The sequence below is a fragment of the Oncorhynchus mykiss genome, chromosome 31, assembly GCF_013265735.2.
Source record: "Oncorhynchus mykiss isolate Arlee chromosome 31, USDA_OmykA_1.1, whole genome shotgun sequence".
Lineage (NCBI taxonomy): Eukaryota > Metazoa > Chordata > Actinopteri > Salmoniformes > Salmonidae > Oncorhynchus > Oncorhynchus mykiss.
The window spans coordinates 17,156,299-17,178,305 of record NC_050571.1 but is presented as its reverse complement, the minus strand read 5'-3'; the positions used below and the strand labels follow the sequence as shown (position 1 = coordinate 17,178,305).

The 22,007-nt window shown below is 49.2% G+C and overlaps 1 protein-coding gene across 4 annotated transcripts; it reads left to right on the top strand.

Annotated features, from left to right (window-relative positions):
- Window positions 1–1,565: 1,565 nt before the first annotated feature.
- LOC110504690 (bromodomain-containing protein 8) lies at window positions 1,566–21,978 on the top strand. 4 transcript variants are annotated; one of them, XM_036969835.1, is made up of 19 exons: window positions 1,566–1,584; window positions 2,514–2,610; window positions 2,724–2,793; window positions 2,937–2,986; window positions 3,099–3,221; window positions 3,413–3,493; window positions 3,661–3,725; window positions 3,836–3,999; window positions 4,182–4,373; window positions 4,642–4,738; window positions 6,703–6,747; window positions 6,938–7,056; window positions 7,205–7,669; window positions 7,763–7,959; window positions 8,121–8,213; window positions 8,309–8,377; window positions 8,509–8,794; window positions 19,494–19,538; window positions 20,017–21,978. In XM_036969835.1, the coding sequence occupies exons 2-19, from the start codon at window positions 2,588–2,590 to the stop codon at window positions 20,074–20,076; spliced, it is 2,244 nt and encodes a 747-aa protein (XP_036825730.1). In that variant the 5' UTR covers window positions 1,566–1,584; window positions 2,514–2,587; the 3' UTR covers window positions 20,077–21,978. The 4 variants fall into 4 exon arrangements, with proteins under 4 accessions (XP_036825730.1, XP_036825728.1, XP_021439134.2 ...); XM_036969833.1 differs by lacking the exon at window positions 1,566–1,584 and adding an exon at window positions 1,897–2,027; XM_021583459.2 differs by lacking the exons at window positions 1,566–1,584; window positions 6,703–6,747 and adding an exon at window positions 1,897–2,027.
- The last annotated feature ends 29 nt before the right edge of the window (window positions 21,979–22,007 follow it).

The window sequence follows — 22,007 nt, the reverse complement described above, 5'->3', positions numbered from 1 at the left end:
ATTCTCCTGTCTTATCTAGTGTCCTGTGTGAACTTAAGTATGCTCCCTCTAATTCTCCCATCTCTCCTTCTCTTTCCCAGAGGACCTGAGCTCTAGGACCATGCCTCAGGACTACCTGGCCTGATGTCTCCTGGCTCTCCCCATCCCCAGTCCACCTGGTCGTGCTGCTGATCCAGTTTCTTTTTTTGTGTGCCTGTGGCTATGGAACCTGGACCTTTTACCGGATGTGCTATCTTGCCCTGGAACTGCTGTTTTTGACCCTCTCTCAACCTCTCCTGCTCCCTCTCCCTCTCTCTCTCTCCCTCTCTCCCTACCACCCCTGCTGTCTCTACTTCTGAATGCTCGGCTATGAAAAGCCAACTGACATTTACTCCTGAGGTGCTAACCTTTTGCACCATCTACAACCACTGTGATTATTATTTGACCCTGCTGGTCATCTATGAACGTTTGAACGTAATGAAGAACGATCTGGCCTTAATGGTCAAGTACTTGTGGTACCGGAGCACCAAGTCTAGGTCCAAGAGACATCTAAACAGCTTCTACCCCCAAGCCATAAGACTCCTGAACAGCTAATCAAATGGCTATTCTACGCTGCTGCTACTCTCTTATTATCTATGCATAGTCACTTTAAAAACTCTACCTACATGAACATATTACCTCGACACCGGTGCCCCCGCACATTGCCTCTGTACCGGTACCTCCTGTATATAGCTCCGCTATTGTTATTTACTGCTGCTCTTTAATTATTTGAATTATTTATTACTTTTTTTCTCTGTATTTTCTTAAAACTGCATTGTTTGTTAAGGGCTTGTAAGTAAGCATACCTGTTGTATTCAGCGCATGTGACAAATAAAATTTGATTTGATACTCTTATAATCTCCACCCAGCACAGCCAGAAGAGGACTGGCCACCCCTCAGAACTTGGTTCCTCTCTAGCTTTCTTCCTAGGTTCCTGCCTTTCTAGGGAGTTTTTCCTAGCCACCACCTCTATATATAACATCTGCATTGCTTGCTGTTTAGGGTTTTAGGCTAGGTTTCTGTATAAGCACTTTGTGACATCTGCTGATGTAAAAAGGGCTTAATAAATCACTTTGATTGATTGGTTCCCACTTGTCAACTTCTCCAGCACCACCCTAACATCAACATGTGAAAACGGCAGGTTTCTGATGTCATAGGAAACTTATGACATCATCTGATGTGTAGCATGTGATTTAGTAACCTTTGCCAGCTCATAGTTGGTTAAAATCACATGTCACGTTTCTCCGATGACATCATCCATAAATACTTTTGACATCATCTGGTGTGCATGTTTTTGACCACAAATCACAGAAACCTGTCGTTTTCACATACGGTGGGATTCGGAATTATTGGATCCGTTGATAAAGAAGAGCAAAAAAGACTGAAATAAATAAAGATTTGGAGGAAGCAGGCATCACATGCTAAACGAGCGCGCTACCATTTGAGCCAATCCCCCTGTTTTTACTACAGCAATTATAAAACATATTCCATATCACTGGCACTGCCTAGTCATAGATGTGAAGTAAAGATTTGAAGGAAGCAGGCATTGACCCACTACCGCTCATGGTAAGCAAGCGTCTTACAATTTGAACTAATCCTCCATTCATGTAGAGATGATGACGAATGGAATTTTCAGTGTAAGTTATATATAGAGCTATGTTGATAATAATATTATCAACATATTTGATATTAATAATACAGTGTATCTGAGAATACAGCTGCAGCAACATCCGTTTCTAAAAGTATAACACCGAAAGAAATGGAATTGATCAAACTACTTCAGAAGCTAATTATATCACATTCAATAAAAAATAAGGAAACAATGCGGGCATTGATCCCGCTACCTCTCGCATGCTAAACGAGCGCTCTACCATTTGAGTTAATCCCCCTACAAGCGGTACGTGAGTTATTGTGATGTCATTCTCCACATCTGTGCTACATTGAAATGATTCCGGCGGAAGTTTAGTGGCGAGGCCCTGTCCACAAAGAAATGGCGAGTGGAGTCGGGAGTGAGTATTATTTGTTAGCTTGCAAGTGTAGCTACAACGTATACATACATTTCAAATGTAAAGTACAATATTTTCGTAACTAGCTTTCTACATTATTTTCGTCTAGCTAGCCCTGCCTGGGGTTTGTTAGTTTGCCAGGCGCGCGCCACTAGCTAATGTTAGCTAGCTTGATAACAATAGGTGTTCCTAGCTACAGAGCACGCACCTTACTAGCCGAATATGATAAACAACCAAAGCAATTATTGTGTTCAATTACCTACCTAGCTCATTGGTGACATTATGCTTTTCTAGATAATGCAAATACGGTTTTGAGCTAACAGCAATATTGTAGCTTGCTGGCTGTGTAGCCGGTGTTTAGCCAGTTAATTATCTAGCCTATATTTGAGCTCTGACCTAATTTTGGTTCCCCCTGTGACATCTCTCTTTCTTTCTATTGCTAGCCTACCTATTCCAAGCGTCATACTTGCTTTATCTGTTTTTATGTAGAACACAAGAGGCTGTCCGTTGGCCCGACGGAGCCGTGGTCATTGAGGGAGAAACTATGCCTAGCTTCCTCTGTTATGAGGAGCGGAGACCAAAACTGGTAAACAAACACACTAATTGTTTCAGTCTGTCGCTGACTGCATCTACATGTTGTTCTTCTACATGGTAATTTGTGTGCTTGATTGTCCTCCTACCATTTTGTCTGCTTTTCAGGGTGTCAGTCAGCAGAGCCATCAAGCCTTTCTCAGAGCCAGGCCGCCCTCCAGACTGGTTCTCCCAGAAGGTATGAGACAGACAACAAGTTTGTCCCCATTTCATAGTCAGACTCACTGTGACACAAAACAATTAATCTCTTTCATGATGATCAAGGTTGAAAGGTCAGCTACTATATATCTAACCAGCTTTCTGTGATTCTGACCCCCACAGCACTGTGCCTCTCAGTATTCTGAGCTGCTGGAGACCACAGAGGCTCCAAAGTTAGTACACAAACACACATTTTATCTGCTTTATTGGAGTATTCTGTTGCGGAGGCAGCACTTCAGCTGTCGTCAGAGCTGTTCATGTGTCTGATGTATGGCGCTGTTTCAGGCGTAAGCGTGGAGAGAAGGGTGAGGTGGTGGAGACCATCGAGGATGTGATCGTACGGAGACTCACCGCCGAGAGGATAGAGGAGCTGAAAAAACTACTGAGAGACACGCAGGACAAATACAGGTCAATACACACAGGCACTCCTGCTCTCACACACATACAAATGTAGTCTCACACACACATACACAGTGGAACCTTCACTATCAATACATAGCCAATATGTATCCCTGTTCAAAGCCATTAGATGACAGACATGCTCCATACACTCTATTTACCATGCTTGACCTTTGGCCCTGTACTTCCTGTTTTGACAGAAAGTTGAAGAAGGAGGTGGATCTGATCCAGACAGGACATCTGGACTCACGGCTAGAGGAGCTGTGGACAGACATAACACAGTAAGAAACTGGTCTGTCTGTCTCTTGGTTTGTGTCTGCATGCCTGTCTGTCTAACATTATGCCTTTCTTTTTATTTGATGTAAACACTACGTTGTAATTCATAGTGTACTTTCTGTACCGGATTTAGCAGTGAAGATTGTTTTTCATGGTTAAAATGGTTTGGCAGGAAAAATAAGCAGGATGAGGATGAGGCAGATCTTAAGAGGAAGGCCACAGAGACATCCTATCAGGGTAAGCTTTGGACTAATAATAATAATAAACATTTTGGACACCACTGATTTGAACAATTATTAGGCTCAAGAACTACCAGTAATAATAACCCTTCTTCTCTTCGGTCTCAGCTCGCCAAGCGGTTAAGAACACGCCCAAGCGGGTGTCCAGTGTCACTATACGCTCCCCTCTGGGTGCCAGTCCCACGGGCATGGAGGGGGCACAGACAGACACCCCCACACCCCCAATAGATACAGCCATGCCCCAGGCAGAGGAGACCCTTGGTGCCAATTTGGTAAGGGAAGGGTCTTAGTCCTGGTCAGCATAACATTGTGTGCATAAAACACTTGGTATAAACATTAGAGAATTTGTTTTGTACTGTTTTGAGTGTCTCTTCTAGCTGGTTGTTACTTGTCTCTTGTTGTCATTGAGGAATGGTCAATTAATGTTTTTTTTTTTCCCTCTCTGTCCACGTAGTCCCAGGGGGGAGCAGTGTTCCTACCGTCGTCGGATGCTCCAATAGCGGGGCCTAAGGAGGGAAGCCTGGGGTCTCTGGTAGACGACTCCCCACAGAAGAGGCTCCTCAGTCAGAAGTCCACGCCGCCTCCCTCCCCTCTCCTCTCAGAGCTACTGAAGAAAGGAAGCCTGATCTCTGCTAGCCCCATACTGGTGAGAAATACACTACAAAAGGAAGTTGAAATAAGGGATGAAAGTATTTGGATTATATTGGATTATATTGTGTGGATCTGTTTAAGGGAGAGGGTTCAGGTTAAGTTTGACTTCACAAGCTACTGTTGTTGGGGAAATTCCTGTCTATTCTAGGGAGTAATATGCTGTTGTGCATCCTACCAAGCTGCTCAGTAAAAACAGGTGATGTAGATGTTTTTAGAGAACAGGGAATTGGGGATATTGTGTGTTGATGACGTGATGTTGTCAGGTAGTGGAGGCGGATGCTGCTGCTGCAGGACTGGCTAACGGAGGAGTTCCTACTACAACCCCCACTATCACAGCAGACTTTGAGGTCGCCAGCGCAGGTAACTATGGCAACCGTGGAGTAACCGCTCTTGCTGGCAGGCTGGTTGTTATGTGTTTGGCTTGATGTGTGTTAGGATTAGAGGTCGACCGATTATGATTTTTCAATACCGATACCGATTGTTGGAGTATCAAAAAAAGCAGATAGCGATTAATCAGCTGATTTTTATTTTTTATTTTTATTTTTTATAAATGTATTTGTAATAATGACAATACTGAATGAACACATATTTTTATATAATATAATACATAATATAATACATCAATAAAATCAATTTAGCCTCAAATAAATAATGAAACATGTTCAATTTGGTTTAAATAATGCAAAAACAAAGTGTTGAAGAAGAAAGTAAAAGTGCAATAAAGCTAACGTTTAAGTTCCTTGCTCAGAACATGAGAACATATGAAAGCTGGTGGTTCCTTTTAACATGAGAATTCAATATTCCAAGGTAAGAGGTTTTTAGGTTGTAGTTAATATAGGAATTATAGGACTATTTCTCTCTATACCATTTGTATTTCATTAACCTTTGACTATTGGATGTTCTTATAGGCACTTTAGTATTGCCAGTGTAACAGTATAGCTTCCGTCCCTCTCCTCGCTGCTCCCTGGGCTCGAACCAGGAACACAACGACAACAGCCACCATCGAAGCAGCGTTACCCATCGCTCCACAAAGCCGCGGCCCTTGCAGAGCAAGGGGAACAACCACTACAAGTCTCAGAGCGAGTGACGCTTGAAAAACTATTAGCGTGCACCCCGCTAACTAGCTAGCCATTTCACATCTGTTACACCAGCCTAATCTCGGGAGTTGATAGGCTTGAAGTCATTGAATGCATGCTTACAAGCCTGCTGGTGCCTACCATCGCTCAGTCAGACTGCTCTATCAAATCCTAAACTTAGTTATAACATAATAACACAGAAATACCAGCCTTAAATCATTAATATTATCGAATCCGGAAACTATCATCTCGAAAACAAGACGTTTATTCTTTCAGTGAAATACGGAACCGTTCTGTTATTTTATCTAACGGGTGGCATACATAAGTCTAAATATTCCTGTTACATTGCACAACCTTCAATGTTATGTCATAATTACGTAAAATTCTGGCAAATTAGGTGGCCCAAACTGTTGCATATACCCTGACTCTGCGTGCAATGAACGCAAGAGAAGTGACACAGTTTCACCTGTTTAATATTGCCTTCTAACCTGGATTTCTTTTAGCTAAATAGACAGGTTTAAAAAATATATACTTGTGTGTATTGATTTTAAGAAAAGCATTGATGTTTAAGTACACATTGGAGCAACGATACGCACCGCATCGATTATCGTTTTTTATTTTACCTTTATTTAACTAGACAAGTCAGTTAAGAACAAATTCTTATTTTCAATGACGGCCTAGGAACAGTGGGTTAACTGCCTGTTCGAGGGCAGAACGACAGACCTTGTCAGCTCAGGGATTTGAACTTGCAACCTTTCGGTTACTAGTCCAACACTCTAACCACTAGGCTACCCTGCTGCAACGCAGGACACGCTAGATAAACTAGTAATATGTGTAGTTAACTGTAAGGTTGCAAGATTGGTTAACAGCAAGATTGAATTCCCTGAGCTGACAAGCAGAAAATCTGTCGTTCGGCCCCTGAACGAGGCAGTTAACCCACCGTTTCTAGGCCGTCATTGAAAATAAGAATGTGTTCTTAACTGACTTGCCTAGTTAAATAAAGATTAAATAAAGGTGTAAAAAAAATATTTTAAAAAATCGGCCAAATCGGTGTCCAAAAATACAGATTTCCGATTGTTATGAAAACTTGAAATCGGCTCTAATTAATCGGCCATTCCGATTAATCGGTCGACCTCTAGTTAGGATGCTAAGTATTAGTGCTGTATGTGCTTCTGTGCTTTTAATGTGTTAGAAGCAAAGTGCATCTGTCCTTTATTAGATGTACTTTGGTGTGTCCAATGGAAACAGTGCCCCCCACATCCCCACTGCCCAGCCCTGCCACACCCAACACAGGTTAATACTGTCCCTCGTCTGTCAGTGTGTCTCTCTAAACTCACCTGTCTCTATCTTCCCTCTAGAAAAGGGAAGGAATATCTAGTATATAAAGAGGAACCCTCATCTGATTTCTAATCAGTGAGACCAGTGTACCGTTGGTGGTGACACGTGTGTGTGGGTTTCTTTGTCTCTGTCTGTGTGTGTTCAGTCAAAGAGGCAGGCTCAGAGGTGGTGAAGGTGGAGGAGGACCATGTACCTGGTTCCTACATGGGGGATGAGCTGGACCTGGAGACCGTGGGAGATATCATCTCCATCATAGAGGAGAAGGTACATGGTGTGTGTGGGGGGCGGGGGACTTTGAGAGGGTGGGATACAGCTTTTGACATAGATATCTCTGTAGTAAGCAACCTTTTTTTTGTGCACACTCATCACAGTCCTCTCTGTGTCTCTGTCTTTCTGTGTCTGTATTTCTCAGGTGGATGACTCTGTGGAGGCTCTAGATGCTGCAGCAGTGGAGGCTGCTCTCTCTCTCTGTGAGGAGGCTGTTTCTGCTGGCCACTCCCTCTCAGGCCCATGGGAGGCCCAGGACTTGAAGACCTCAGAGCCTGGTCCTATGGTTCAGTCTGACCCCACACATGGGCTTCAGGCTGCGGCTGTAGCTAACCCTGGGAGCCTGGAGCCACAGACAGAGAGTGGAAGGGGGGAAGCCGAAGAGGGGAAGGACTGTGAGGGACAAGAAACAGTGCAGACAAATGTGGTCCCTTCTGTTGTCGCTGATGATGGCCTGGCAGGAAGCGAGGTCACAGAGGAGGGAGTTCTGGGGGAGGAAGGAGCCCTGAGCACAGCTGTGAAGACTGAAAATGAGGAGTGGACCCAGCCAGAACTAAACACACCCTGCCTAGACTCAGAAGACAGCTCTGGATCAGGGAAAGAGTCCAAGGTAATTGTCCTATTTTCAGAAACGCAGCACACACTCACACACCTCTACCAAGTGCAGTTGAATTATCATCTCTCCTTGTGTATCTTTGTGTAGGAAGTGAAGGATGAGGATGGAGCGAGTGACGGGGATCCTGATGAAGGAATGGAGATGAAGGAATGTGGAGAGGGGGAGGGGCCCTACCTATCAGAAGTAGAACCGGCAGCCAGTGAGAGCGAGGATGGCTATGGCCCCTCCTCCCAACGCTACACCACAGCTGATTCGCTAGCCAGCAGCCCCGCCTCTTCCCAGTTGTAAGTGTCTAACCCTGGTCATTGTGTCCATGGCAACTCTTAACCTGATCATTCTATCACAAGCCTGAATAAAGCACTGAATGACACTAAAGAATGCTTTATGACCTCTCTCCCCCTCTATCACTCACTCACCCTTCACCGTCTCCCTCCATCTCTCTCAGTTCAATATGTGGGGAGGATCAGGAGGCCGTTCAGGCTCAGAAGATCTGGAAGAAAGCCATCATGCTGGTGTGGAGAGCAGCGGCCAATCACAGGTCAGCTCTTAGCCATTTCCCCAATAACAGCCAATCACTTAACATGTCTGAGCTACTGTAGAATTTGACAGATCAATTGTTGTTACCTGTGTCAGGTACGCCAGTGTGTTCCTTCAGTCTGTGTCTGAAGACATCGCCCCTGGTTACCACAGCATTGTACACAGGTGAGAGTTCTATAACAGTAAACGGTTTGTTTGCATGTGAAAATAAAATCTATTTATTAAACAATGTAAGTACATGCTCACCTTACCCCCTAAAACATACACACACACCCTTTCCCTCCCTTCCCCTCCAGACCCATGGATCTGTCGGCCATCAAGAAGAGTATCGAGGCGGGTCAGATCCGTACGACAGCAGAGTTCCAGCGTGACATCATGCTGATGTTCCAGAACGCGGTGATGTACAACAGCTCTGACCACGACGTGTTCCACATGGCCCTGGAGATGCAGAGAGATGTTCTAGAACATGTGCAGCAGTTCCTGGCCACTCAGCTCATCATGCAGACCTCCGAGTCCTCCATCTCCACCAAGAGCCTCAGAGGCCGCGAGGGGGGTCGCAAGCCAGGGGAGTCCGTGGAGAAGGTAAGACTAGATACACACATACAGGTAACTGCCACAATTATAGAAACACTTGCGTGAATGAGGGATGCAAAGTATATTAAAAGCAGGTGCTTCCACACAGGTGTGGTTCCTGAGTTAATTAAGCAATTAACATCCTATCATGCTTAGGGTCATGCTGGGCATGCCATTATTTTGGCTACCATGGCTATGGCCCCATAGGATTACAATGCCCCCATCCACAGGGCACGAGTGGTTACTGAATGGTTTGATGAGATGTAAACCATATGCCATGGCCGTCTCAGTCACCAGATATCAGATATCAACCCAACTGAACACGTATGGGAGATTCTGGAGTGTCGCCTAAGAGCGTTTTTCACCACCATCAACAAAACACCAAATTATGGCATTTCTGGTGGAAGAATGGTGTCTCATCCGTCTAATAGAGTTACAGACACTTATGTGTTTCCTTTATTTTGGCAGTTACCTGTACACAAACACACACACATACCTCCGAGTCCAGCAACAACACCAAGGAGCCAAGACATGTACAATTGATGCAGGACAGACTGTACCCATCTCATGCCCCAATAATCGTATCTTGCCTCTCTCCTAACCCCCCTGCCATTACACTTCATCTGTAGACAGGCTCCATGCTCCCGTCTCCCCTCTCCATTACTGCTGTCCTGTCTCCACCTCTCCATTACTGCTGTCTCCACCTCTCCATTACTGCTGTCTCCACCTCTCCATTACTGCTGTCCGCCTCCCCTCTCCATTACTGCTGTCTCCACCTCTCCATTACTGCTGTCCTGTCTCCACCTCTCCATTACTGCTGTCCTGTCTCCACCTCTCCATTACTGCTGTCCTGTCTCCACCTCTCCATTACTGCTGTCCGCCTCCCCTCTCCATTACGGCTGTCTTGTCTCCACCTCTCCATTACTGCTGTCCGCCTCCCCTCTCCATTACTGCTGTCTCCACCTCTCCATTACTGCTGTCTCCACCTCTCCATTACTGCTGTCTCCACCTCTCCATTACTGCTGTCCGCCTCACCTCTCCATTACTGCTGTCTCCACCTCTCCATTACTGCTGTCTCCACCTCTCCATTACTGCTGTCTTGTCTCCACCTCTCCATTACTGCTGTCTCCACCTCTCCATTACTGCTGTCCGCCTCCCCTCTCCATTACTGCTGTCCTGTCTCCACCTCTCCATTACTTCTGTCCTGTCTCCACCTCTCCATTACTGCTGTCTCCACCTCTCCATTACTGCTGTCCGCCTCCCCTCTCCATTACTGCTGTCCTGTCTCCACCTCTCCATTACTGCTGTCCTGTCTCCACCTCTCCATTACTGCTGTCCTGTCTCCACCTCTCCATTACTGCTGTCCTGTCTCCACCTCTCCATTACTGCTGTCCGCCTCCCCTCTCCATTACTGCTGTCCGCCTCCCCTCTCCATTACTGCTGTCCGCCTCCCCTCTCCATTACTGCTGTCCGCCTCCCCTCTCCATTACTGATGTCCTGTCTCCACCTCTCCATTACTGCTGTCCTGTCTCCACCTCTCCATTACTGCTGTCTCCACCCTCCATTACTGCTGTCTCCACCTCTCCATTACTGCTGTCTCCACCTCTCCTCTCCATTACTGCTGTCCGCCTCCCCTCTCCATTACTGCTGTCCGCCTCCCCTCTCCATTACTGCTGTCCGCCTCCCCTCTCCATTACTGCTGTCCTGTCTCCACCTCTCCATTACTGCTGTCCTGTCTCCACCTCTCCATTACTGCTGTCCTGTCTCCACCTCTCCATTACTGCTGTCCTGTCTCCACCTCTCCATTACTGCTGTCTCCACCCTCCATTACTGCTGTCCGCCTCCCCTCTCCATTACTGCTGTCCGCCTCCCCTCTCCATTACTGCTGTCCGCCTCCCCTCTCCATTACTGCTGTCTCCACCTCTCCATTACTGCTGTCTGTCTCCACCTCTCCATTACTGCTGTCTGTCTCCACCTCTCCATTACTGCTGTCTCCACCTCTCCATTACTGCTGTCTCCACCTCTCCATTACTGCTGTCCGCCTCCCCTCTCCATTACTGCTGTCTCCACCTCTCCATTACTGCTGTCTCCACCTCTCCATTACTGCTGTCCGCCTCCCCTCTCCATTACTGCTGTCTCCACCTCTCCATTACTGCTGTCTCCACCTCTCCATTACTGCTGTCTCCACCTCTCCATTACTGCTGTCTCCACCTCTCCATTACTGCTGTCCTGTCTCCACCTCTCCATTACTGCTGTCTCCACCTCTCCATTACTGCTGTCTCCACCTCTCCATTACTGCTGTCCTGTCTCCACCTCTCCATTACTGCTGTCCTGTCTCCACCTCTCCATTACTGCTGTCCTGTCTCCACCTCTCCATTACTGCTGTCCTGTCTCCACCTCTCCATTACTGCTGTCCTGTCTCCACCTCTCCATTACTGCTGTCCGCCTCCCCTCTCCATTACTGCTGTCTCCACCTCTCCATTACTGCTGTCTCCACCTCTCCATTACTGCTGTCCGCCTCCCCTCTCCATTACTGCTGTCCTGTCTCCACCTCTCCATTACTGCTGTCTCCACCTCTCCATTACTGCTGTTCGCCTCCCCTCTCCATTACTGCTGTCCTGTCTCCACCTCTCCATTACTGCTGTCCTGTCTCCACCTCTCCATTACTGCTGTCCGCCTCCCCTCTCCATTACTGCTGTCCTGTCTCCACCTCTCCATTACTGCTGTCTTGTCTCCACCTCTCCATTACTGCTGTCCTGTCTCCACCTCTCCATTACTGCTGTCTCCACCCTCCATTACTGCTGTCTCCACCCTCCATTACTGCTGTCTCCCCTCTCCATTACTGCTGTCTCCCCTCTCCATTACTGCTGTCTCCCCTCTCCATTACTGCTGTCTCCCCTCTCCATTACTGCTGTCTCCCCTCTCCATTACTGCTGTCTCCACCCTCCATTACTGCTGTCTCCCCTCTCCATTACTGCTGTCTCCCCTCTCCATTACTGCTGTCTCCACCCTCCATTACTGCTGTCTCCACCCTCCATTACTGCTGTCTCCACCCTCCATTACTGCTGTCTCCACCCTCCATTACTGCTGTCTCCACCCTCCATTACTGCTGTCTCCACCCTCCATTACTGCTGTCTCCACCCTCCATTACTGCTGTCTCCACCCTCCATTACTGCTGTCTCCACCCTCCATTACTGCTGTCCGTCTCCACCTCTCCATTACTGCTGTCCGCCTCCCCTCTCCATTACGGCTGTCTTGTCTCCACCTCTCCATTACTGCTGTCTTGTCTCCACCTCTCCATTACTGCTGTCCGCCTCCCCTCTCCATTACGGCTGTCTTGTCTCCCCTCTCCATTACGGCTGTCTTGTCTCCCCTCTCCATTACTGCTGTCTCCACCCTCCATTACTGCTGTCTCCACCCTCCATTACTGCTGTCTCCCCTCTCCATTACTGCTGTCTCCCCTCTCCATTACTGCTGTCTCCCCTCTCCATTACTGCTGTCTCCCCTCTCCATTACTGCTGTCTCCCCTCTCCATTACTGCTGTCTCCCCTCTCCATTACTGCTGTCTCCCCTCTCCATTACTGCTGTCTCCACCCTCCATTACTGCTGTCTCCCCTCTCCATTACTGCTGTCTCCCCTCTCCATTACTGCTGTCTCCACCCTCCATTACTGCTGTCTCCACCCTCCATTACTGCTGTCTCCACCCTCCATTACTGCTGTCTCCACCCTCCATTACTGCTGTCTCCACCCTCCATTACTGCTGTCTCCACCCTCCATTACTGCTGTCTCCACCCTCCATTACTGCTGTCTCCACCCTCCATTACTGCTGTCTCCACCCTCCATTACTGCTGTCTCCACCCTCCATTACTGCTGTCTCCACCCTCCATTACTGCTGTCTCCACCCTCCATTACTGCTGTCCGTCTCCACCTCTCCATTACTGCTGTCCGCCTCCCCTCTCCATTACGGCTGTCTTGTCTCCACCTCTCCATTACTGCTGTCTTGTCTCCACCTCTCCATTACTGCTGTCCGCCTCCCCTCTCCATTACGGCTGTCTTGTCTCCCCTCTCCATTACGGCTGTCTTGTCTCCCCTCTCCATTACTGCTGTCTTGTCTCCACCTCTCCATTACTGCTGTCTTGTCTCCACCTCTCCATTACTGCTGTCCTGTCTCCACCTCTCCATTACTGCTGTCCTGTCTCCACCTCTCCATTACTGCTGTCTCCACCCTCCATTACTGCTGTCTCCACCCTCCATTACTGCTGTCTCCCCTCTCCATTACTGCTGTCTCCCCTCTCCATTACTGCTGTCTCCACCCTCCATTACTGCTGTCTCCACCCTCCATTACTGCTGTCTCCACCCTCCATTACTGCTGTCTCCACCCTCCATTACTGCTGTCTCCACCCTCCATTACTGCTGTCTCCACCCTCCATTACTGCTGTCTCCACCCTCCATTACTGCTGTCTCCACCCTCCATTACTGCTGTCTCCACCTCTCCATTACTGCTGTCCGCCTCCCCTCTCCATTACGGCTGTCTTGTCTCCACCTCTCCATTACTGCTGTCTTGTCTCCACCTCTCCATTACTGCTGTCCGCCTCCCCTCTCCATTACGGCTGTCTTGTCTCCCCTCTCCATTACGGCTGTCTTGTCTCCCCTCTCCATTACGGCTGTCTTGTCTCCCCTCTCCATTACGGCTGTCTTGCCTCCCCTCTCCATTACGGCTGTCTTGTCTCCCCTCTCCATTACGGCTGTCTTGTCTCCCCTCTCCATTACGGCTGTCTTGTCTCCCCTCTCCATTACGGCTGTCTTGTCTCCCCTCTCCATTACGGCTGTCTTGTCTCCCCCTCTCCATTACGGCTGTCTTGTCTCCCCCTCTCCATTACGGCTGTCTTGTCTCCCCCTCTCCATTACGGCTGTCTTGTCTCCCCCTCTCCATTACGGCTGTCTTGTCTTCCACCTCTCCATTACGGCTGTCTTGTCTTCCACCTCTCCATTACGGCTGTCTTGTCTTCCACCTCTCCATTACGGCTGTCTTGTCTTCCCCTCTCCATTACGGCTGTCTTGTCTCCACCTCTCCATTACGGCTGTCTTGTCTCCACCTCTCCATTACGGCTGTCTTGTCTCCACCTCTCCATTACGGCTGTCTTGTCTTCCCCTCTCCATTACGGCTGTCTTGTCTTCCCCTCTCCATTACGGCTGTCTTGTCTCCCCTCTCCATTACGGCTGTCATGTCTCCCCCTCTCCATTACGGCTGTCCCTCTCCCCTCTCCATTACGGCTGTCCCTCTCCCCTCTCCATTACGGCTGTCCCTCTCCCCTCTCCATTACGGCTGTCCCTCTCCCCTCTCCATTACGGCTGTCCCTCTCCATTACGGCTGTCCCTCTCCATTACGGCTGTCCCTCTCCATTACGGCTGTCCCTCTCCATTACGGCTGTCCCTCTCCATTACGGCTGTCCCTCTCCATTACGGCTGTCCCTCTCCATTACGGCTGTCCCTCTCCATTACGGCTGTCCCTCTCCATTACGGCTGTCCCTCTCCATTACGGCTGTCCCTCTCCCCTCTCCATTACGGCTGTCCCTCTCCATTACGGCTGTCCCTCTCCCCTCTCCATTACGGCTGTCTTGTCTCCCCTCTCCATTACCGATGTCCCTCTCCCCTCTCCATTACCGATGTCCCTCTCCCCTCTCCATTACCCATGTCCCTCTCCCCTCTCCATTACCCATGTCCCTCTCCCCTCTCCATTACCCATGTCCCTCTCCCCTCTCCATTACCCATGTCCCTCTCCCCTCTCCATTACCCATGTCCCTCTCCCCTCTCCATTACCCATGTCCCTCTCCCCTCTCCATTACCCATGTCCCTCTCCCCTCTCCATTACCCATGTCCCTCTCCCCTCTCCATTACCGATGTCCCTCTCCCCTCTCCATTACCGATGTCCCTCTCCCCTCTCCATTACCGATGTCCCTCTCCCCTCTCCATTACCGATGTCCCTCTCCCCTCTCCATTACGGCTGTCCCTCTCCCCTCTCCATTACTGCCGTCTCGTCTCCCCTCTCCATTACGGCTGTCTCGTCTCCCCTCTCCATTACGGCTGTCCCTCTCCATTACGGCTGTCCCTCTCCATTACCGATATCCCTCTCCATTACGGCTGTCTTCTCTCCCCTCTCCATTACCGATGTCCCTCTCCATTACCGATGTCCCTCTCCATTACGGCTGTCTCGTCTCCCCTCTCCATTACGGCTGTCCCTCTCCATTACGGCTGTCCCTCTCCCCTCTCCATTACCGATGTCCCTCTCCCCTCTCCATTACGGCTGTCCCTCTCCCCTCTCCATTACGGCTGTCCCTCTCCCCTCTCCATTACGGCTGTCCCTCTCCCCTCTCCATTACGGCTGTCCCTCTCCCCTCTCCATTACGGCTGTCCCTCTCCCCTCTCCATTACGGCTGTCCCTCTCCCCTCTCCATTACGGCTGTCCCTCTCCCCTCTCCATTACGGCTGCCCCTCTCCATTACCGATGTCCCTCTCCCCTCTCCATTACCGATGTCCCTCTCCCCTCTCCATTACGGATGTCCCTCTCCCCTCTCCATTACGGATGTCCCTCTCCCCTCTCCATTACGGATGTCCCTCTCCCCTCTCCATTACGGATGTCCCTCTCCCCTCTCCATTACGGATGTCCCTCTCCCCTCTCCATTACGGATGTCCCTCTCCCCTCTCCATTACGGATGTCCCTCTCCCCTCTCCATTACGGATGTCCCTCTCCCCTCTCCATTACCGATGTCCCTCTCCATTACCGATGTCCCTCTCCATTACCGATGTCCCTCTCCATTACCGATGTCCCTCTCCCCTCTCCATTACCGATGTCCCTCTCCCCTCTCCATTACCGATGTCCCTCTCCCCTCTCCATTACCGCTGTCCCTCTCCCCTCTCCATTACCGCTGTCCCTCTCCCCTCTCCATTACGGCTGTCCCTCTCCCCTCTCCATTACCGCTGTCCCTCTCCCCTCTCCATTACCGATGTCCCTCTCCCCTCTCCATTACGGCTGTCCCTCTCCCCTCTCCATTACGGCTGTCCCTCTCCCCTCTCCATTACGGCTGTCCCTCTCCCCTCTCCATTACGGCTGTCCCTCTCCCCTCTCCATTACGGCTGTCCTTCTCCCCTCTCCATTACGGCTGTCCCTCTCCATTACGGCTGTCCCTCTCCATTACGGCTGTCCCTCTCCATTACGGCTGTCCCTCTCCATTACGGCTGTCCCTCTCCCCTCTCTATTACGGCTGTCCCTCTCCATTACGGCTGTCTTGTCTCCCCTCTCCATTACCGATGTCCCTCTCACCTCTCCATTACCGATGTCCCTCTCCCCTCTCCATTACCGATGTCCCTCTCCCCTCTCCATTACCGATGTCCCTCTCCATTACCGATGTCCCTCTCCCCTCTCCATTACGGCTGTCCCTCTCCCCTCTCCATTACGGCTGTCCCTCTCCCCTCTCCATTACGGCTGTCCCTCTCCCCTCTCCATTACGGCTGTCCTTCTCCCCTCTCCATTACGGCTGTCCCTCTCCATTACGGCTGTCCCTCTCCATTACGGCTGTCCCTCTCCATTACGGCTGTCCCTCTCCATTACGGCTGTCCCTCTCCCCTCTCTATTACGGCTGTCCCTCTCCATTACGGCTGTCTTGTCTCCCCTCTCCATTACCGATGTCCCTCTCACCTCTCCATTACCGATGTCCCTCTCCCCTCTCCATTACCGATGTCCCTCTCCCCTCTCCATTACCGATGTCCCTCTCCATTACCGATGTCCCTCTCCCCTCTCCATTACGGATGTCCCTCTCCCCTCTCCATTACCGATGTTCCTCTCCCCTCTCCATTACGGCTGTCTTTCTCCCCTCTCCATTACGGCTGTCCCTCTCCCCTCTCCATTACGGCTGTCCCTCTCCCCTCTCCATTACGGCTGTCCCTCTCCATTACGGCTGTCCCTCTCCATTACGGCTGTCCCTCTCCATTACGGCTGTCCCTCTCCATTACGGCTGTCCCTCTCCATTACGGCTGTCCCTCTCCATTACGGCTGTCCCTCTCCATTACGGCTGTCCCTCTCCATTACGGCTGTCCCTCTCCATTACGGCTGTCCCTCTCCATTACGGCTGTCCCTCTCCATTACGGCTGTCCCTCTCCATTACGGCTGTCCCTCTCCATTACGGCTGTCCCTCTCTCCTCTCCATTACGGCTGTCTTGTCTCCCCTCTCCATTACGGCTGTCTTGTCTCCCCTCTCCATTACCGATGTCCCTCTCCCCTCTCCATTACCGATGTCCCTCTCCCCTCTCCATTACGGCTGTCCCTCTCTCCTCTCCATTACGGCTGTCTTGTCTCCACCTCTCCATTACGGCTGTCTTGTCTCCATTACGGCTGTCCCTCTCCATTACGGCTGTCCCTCTCCATTACGGCTGTCCCTCTCCCCTCTCCATTACGGCTGTCCCTCTCCCCTCTCCATTACCGATGTCCCTCTCCCCTCTCCATTACCGATGTCCCTCTCCCCTCTCCATTACCGATGTCCCTCTCCCCTCTCCATTACGGCTGTCCCTCTCCCCTCTCCATTACCGATGTCCCTCTCCATTACCGATGTCCCTCTCCATTACGGATGTCCCTCTCCATTACGGCTGTCCCTCTCCATTACGGCTGTCCGTCTCCACCTCTCCATTACGGCTGTCCCTCTCCCCTCTCCATTACCGATGTCCCTCTCCCCTCTCCATTACCGATGTCCCTCTCCCCTCTCCATTACCGATGTCCCTCTCCCCTTTCCATTACGGCTGTCCCTCTCCCCTCTCCATTACCGATGTCCCTCTCCATTACCGATGTCCCTCTCCATTACCGATGTCCCTCTCCATTACGGCTGTCCCTCTCCATTACGGCTGTCCCTCTCCATTACGGCTGTCCGTCTCCACCTCTCCATTACGGCTGTCCCTCTCCATTACGGCTGTCTCGTCTCCACCTCTCCATTACGGCTGTCTCGTCTCCACCTCTCCATTACGGCTGTCTTGTCTCCACCTCTCCATTACGGCTGTCTTGTCTCCACCTCTCCATTACGGCTGTCTTGTCTCCACCTCTCCATTACGGCTGTCTTGTCTCCACCTCTCCATTACGGCTGTCTTGTCTCCACCTCTCCATTACGGCTGTCTTGTCTCCACCTCTCCATTACGGCTGTCTTGTCTCCACCTCTCCATTACGGCTGTCTTGTCTCCACCTCTCCATTACGGCTGTCTTGTCTCCACCTCTCCATTACGGCTGTCTTGTCTCCATTACGGCTGTCTTGTCTCCACCTCTCCATTACGGCTGTCTTGTCTCCACCTCTCCATTACGGCTGTCTTGTCTCCACCTCTCCATTACGGCTGTCTTGTCTCCACCTCTCCATTACGGCTGTCTTGTCTCCACCTCTCCATTACGGCTGTCTTGTCTCCATTACGGCTGTCTTGTCTCCATTACGGCTGTACCTCTCCATTACGGCTGTCCCTCTCCCCTCTCCATTACGGCTGTCCCTCTCCCCTCTCCATTACCGATGTCCCTCTCCCCTCTCCATTACCGATGTCCCTCTCCCCTCTCCATTACCGATGTCCCTCTCCCCTCTCCATTACGGCTGTCCCTCTCCCCTCTCCATTACCGATGTCCCTCTCCATTACCGATGTCCCTCTCCATTACGGATGTCCCTCTCCATTACGGCTGTCCCTCTCCATTACGGCTGTCCGTCTCCACCTCTCCATTACGGCTGTCTTGTCTCCACCTCTCCATTACGGCTGTCTTGTCTCCACCTCTCCATTACGGCTGTCTTGTCTCCACCTCTCCATTACGGCTGTCTTGTCTCCACCTCTCCATTACGGCTGTCTTGTCTCCACCTCTCCATTACGGCTGTCTTGTCTCCATTACGGCTGTCCCTCTCCATTACGGCTGTCCCTCTCCCCTCTCCATTACGGCTGTCCCTCTCCCCTCTCCATTACGGCTGTCCCTCTCCCCTCTCCATTACCGCTGTCCCTCTCCCCTCTCCATTACCGATGTCCCTCTCCCCTCTCCATTACCGATGTCCCTCTCCCCTCTCCATTACGGCTGTCCCTCTCCCCTCTCCATTACCAATGTCCCTCTCCCCTCTCCATTACCAATGTCCCTCTCCATTACGGCTGTCCCTCTCCATTACGGCTGTCCCTCTCCATTACGGCTGTCCCTCTCCATTACGGCTGTCCGTCTCCACCTCTCCATTACGGCTGTCTTGTCTCCACCTCTCCATTACGGCTGTCTTGTCTCCACCTCTCCATTACGGCTGTCTTGTCTCCACCTCTCCATTACGGCTGTCTTGTCTCCACCTCTCCATTACGGCTGTCTTGTCTCCACCTCTCCATTACGGCTGTCTTGTCTCCACCTCTCCATTACGGCTGTCTTGTCTCCACCTCTCCATTACGGCTGTCTTGTCTCCATTACGGCTGTCCCTCTCCATTACGGCTGTCCGTCTCCACCTCTCCATTACGGCTGTCTTGTCTGCCGTCCCTCTCCCCCTCTCTGTGTCTGCCGTCCGTCTCTGTGTACTGTGTTTCACTTGACTGTCTGAACGGATGTCTCTTACTGTCTGTTCTTCTGTTTGTACAATGTTGTTTGTTGTTTACTCTGGGTGTGTTTGGAGAGGTGTGTGTGTGTGTGTGTGTGTGTTCTCTCTTTTCTCACTAACTGTTTGTCCTCCTACAGGACAGTGTCCCAATGGCCTCTCCCGCTTTCCTTCTCTCTCTCTTTGTAAGTATTCAGGTCAAAGGTCAGAACTCACCAGGTCAAGTCAAGCGCACGCTCTGTTTCTCTGTCTGTCACACACCCAAAACACTAATCTCATATTCAGAAGCGCATAAAACAGTTCGCCACTCACACCAACTACCCCTGTAGTCAAACACTCAAAAAGCATACACTCACCTCTTATATTAACACACACATCCGTCACCGTCACTATATTTTTTACCTTCGGTATTTGGTTCTTAAATGGATCCATCCTGGTTGTGTGTTATGTATCCAGTGGTTTTGTCTTCAACGTCTGTGATCGTCTCGTCTGCTCCATCGCTTTTCTTTCTTTTAGTTTTTTCCATCCTTTCATCTTTCTTTTCTTCATTTCCTCTGGTCAGAGATCGTCTTTGTGTTTTTCTACGGGCCAACCACAAGCCATCACTGGGTTTTCAACCTGGTGTCAAACTGACCTTCACCTTTTAACCTCTCTTCCCTGCAGGATGGGGGCACCAGAGGGCGCCGCTGTGCTATTGAAGCAGACATGAAGATGAAGAAATAACCAGAGTCAAAAGGCAGTAGGACAATAGATTGCCAACAGGCCATAGGGCTGGAGGTTTAAAGAGAGACTTGATGCAGGGCTGCAGTCCTCGGGTATTCTCCTCTCCAGGCCATTTCTGATTGATCATTGTGTACCATAGTTGTGTACAGTTTAACTAACTTAAGTCTGATTGTATTTAAAGCCAGTACACTAGATATCCAGACATCATATGATTCTCATTGATATTTGCCACTGGTAAACAGCAGACACTGCAGCCCTGGAGGACTGAATCTGTTTTACAACTGCAGTCGTACCAAAGTACTAGTGACTGACTTGGGGCCCTGTTGTTTTGTGTATAGGATGTAGCCAACTGCAAAATATCCTTCAAGGAATCATGATCCCAGTGTCCACAAACTGATTGGTAGAATCAACATTTTTTCAATATAATTTGTCAATGTGTTGTAACGTGGAATCTATACTGAACAAAAATATAAACGCGACATGCAACAATTCCGACCCCACATGATCCCGAAGGTCTGGTGAAGAAGCAGTATGTGGAGGTCCTGGGCTGATGTGGTTATACATGATCTGTGTAAACACGGTTGTACTGACATATTCTCTAAAACAATGTTGGAGACGGCTTATGTTAGAGACATTCAGCTCTGGTGGACATTCCTGCAGTCAGCATGCCAATTGTGCGCTCGCTCAGCACTTGACATCTGTGGCATTGTGTTGTGATAAAACAGCACATTTTATAGTGGCCTTTTATTGTCCCCAGCACAAGGTGCACCTCTGTATTGATTGTGCTGTTTAATCAGCTTCTTGATATGCCACCACCTGTCAGGTGGATAGAACATCTTGGAAAATTAGAAATACTCACTAACAAGGATGTAAACAAATTTGTCCACAACATTTGAGAGAGAATCTTTTTGTGGGTATGGAAACTTTCTGGGATCTTTTATTTCAGTTCATGAAACATGGGACGAATACTTTACATGTTGCGTTTATATTTTTTGTTCAGTATATTTGGAAAATACCATAGAAATAAGAGTGAAGAGAACAGGCTTGGAACCTCTAACCCTGGCAATTAATTAACTGGTTAATCCATGTTTACACTCGCAATGGCTGCCTGGTATTGTGATGCAATAATTGCCATGGTATTTTGGAATGTTCTATCAACTGATGCTGGATTGCCATGGTAATGTAGAATGTTCATTCAAATGATGCTAACTAATGTGGCTCATGGAATGTATTTTTTGTAATATCAATTGAGTTGACTCAACAAATCACAGCACAGATTGAAAGGTACACTTCCTGTTTTTACGTCCTGGCATGGGTACACCCATTATGCCATCATTGACTTGAATGGAGACGCCCTTTCTATTCATTCTTATTTCTATGGAAAATACATTGGATTTGCAAAAAGTAATCAACTGTTGTTTTGAGGGGGAATTTTCAACCACAGAATTATGTAATCGTGGTAACCAATTTTGCACATAGATAAACCGTGTATAAAATATGTTTAATTTGAAACAATGTCTGATCTTCAATGTTATGTCCACTATCTGTTTAAAAAAAACAATAGACTAGGCAGCAGCACCTACTGCAGAGTTGGTCTACACAGCTATCCATTTGGTCTCCCATCCAGAGTTTTAACGAAGCCCAGCTTTGATATTTGTCACTGACTAACAACGTGCTATTATGAGAAATGTATTCTTGAGAGAGCTCTTAATAACTACATATTTGACTGTTGCTATCGAAGTCATTCTAACGGATAGGTTTAACAGAGCAAATGAAGTATAACCATACTCCTATAAGTAATATCAATAATAATATTTAGTCCTATATAGCCTTTGAAAAGTCATCAACAGCTATTGTTTCAATTCAACCCAGAATTCAACTAAAAATAAACAATAGAATAGGTCTAGGGTTTCAAGCTCTGGTTAATAATG